General features: G+C 42.8%; 1 protein-coding gene across 1 annotated transcript; it reads right to left on the bottom strand.

Annotated features, from left to right (window-relative positions):
* Window positions 1–323: 323 nt before the first annotated feature.
* Window positions 324–1,007, bottom strand: LOC128277042 (general odorant-binding protein 72-like). Its single transcript, XM_053015493.1, has 4 exons — window positions 951–1,007; window positions 753–831; window positions 481–681; window positions 324–409 (listed from the first exon to the last, which is right to left on the bottom strand). Exons 1-4 carry the CDS (start codon window positions 1,005–1,007, stop codon window positions 324–326), a joined length of 423 nt encoding a protein of 140 aa, XP_052871453.1.
* Between the last annotated feature and the right edge of the window lie 220 nt (window positions 1,008–1,227).

The following is a 1,227-nucleotide window of genomic DNA, read 5'->3' on the forward strand; positions in this document are numbered from 1 at the left end:
AAACAGCGGTGCGTAGAACCCGCTGGCTTGTACAGCTTTTCTCCCGACGGCCAACATCACTAACAAAGCTGATTTGCAAAGCGGATTATGTATTAGAATAGCCTATGTTTTCTTTCGAATACCTATTTTCGTTTCGAGTCGATCCTCTGACACTGACATGTGACGTAATGCCTAATGGTTCAGGCTTTCGATTTGTACTAAACTCAAACTGCATTAACCGGGTGTTCTAAAAATGGTTTTAAATTTGAATTCTTCAACCGTTGTCATTTTCGCCAAGGTTCACATAACACAAAAATCTTTATTAAATGATCAGTAATTAGACTTTATGGGAAAATGAACTTAGGGTTATTTTTATAAAAGCATTGCAACAGAACGTATGAAGCCTCACAATGGTCCTTGATGCCCTTTGCTGAGAGAGAAAGGAAAAAAAACACAGAATCGAAACACCAGGCTGTATAAAGCGCGACGAAGGACAATTACCAGCGTTCTTGCACGCCTCAAGTCCGGTCCGGAAGTCAGACTTTAAGTCATCCGGAAGCATGGTGTCGATTTGCCGGAGTGACTTTTCGTAGTTCACCTTGCCCCTGCGGGCAACCTGCATGATGTCGAGCAGGCAGCTAACGTAGCATTTAAATTGTTTCGTGTCGGCGAAAACTCCATTGTTGACGTCGTCGGCCACAGCTGCATTGGGGAGAAATAACCACTTAAAGGTTAGAGCCATGCACTTCGCTGCACAAATCCGTCTAAAGTACCGTCTGTAATTTGATGCTTCGGTTGACATACTTGTCGGAAGGTTTTAGCCGTCTTTTGCAATTGTTCCATGGTAATGCTCTAGAGAAAGCAAATTACACGTTATTAGTGATTAGTGTAACACTCAACGTCTTCCTATGGAACGTAGAACATCTCAACGGTACCATAAATTAATAATGATAAGGTCGCCGATTTATTACAATAATCAAAGGAGAAGAATACTTCAACAGGAAATCGTGAAAACTGCGCTTCCACATTCACAACCGCCCACTTATTCACCTAAATTAGTAACTCTGCAAACTGCTGCCAGGTTTTCGTAGCGCATCCGTCGAGTATGGCTACGTTTTCCGGCCACTTCAATTATCGACCGACACACCGGACCTGAATATTGATGATTCTGTGCGTAGCGTCGATGCAAAAATCCGCAATACATATATTCATGCAGCGCTAGACCACCCTTTCGCAGGATAATGATGA

This window comes from Anopheles cruzii, unplaced genomic scaffold (genome assembly GCF_943734635.1).
Source record: "Anopheles cruzii unplaced genomic scaffold, idAnoCruzAS_RS32_06 scaffold03556_ctg1, whole genome shotgun sequence".
NCBI classification, from domain to species: Eukaryota; Metazoa; Arthropoda; class Insecta; order Diptera; family Culicidae; genus Anopheles; species Anopheles cruzii.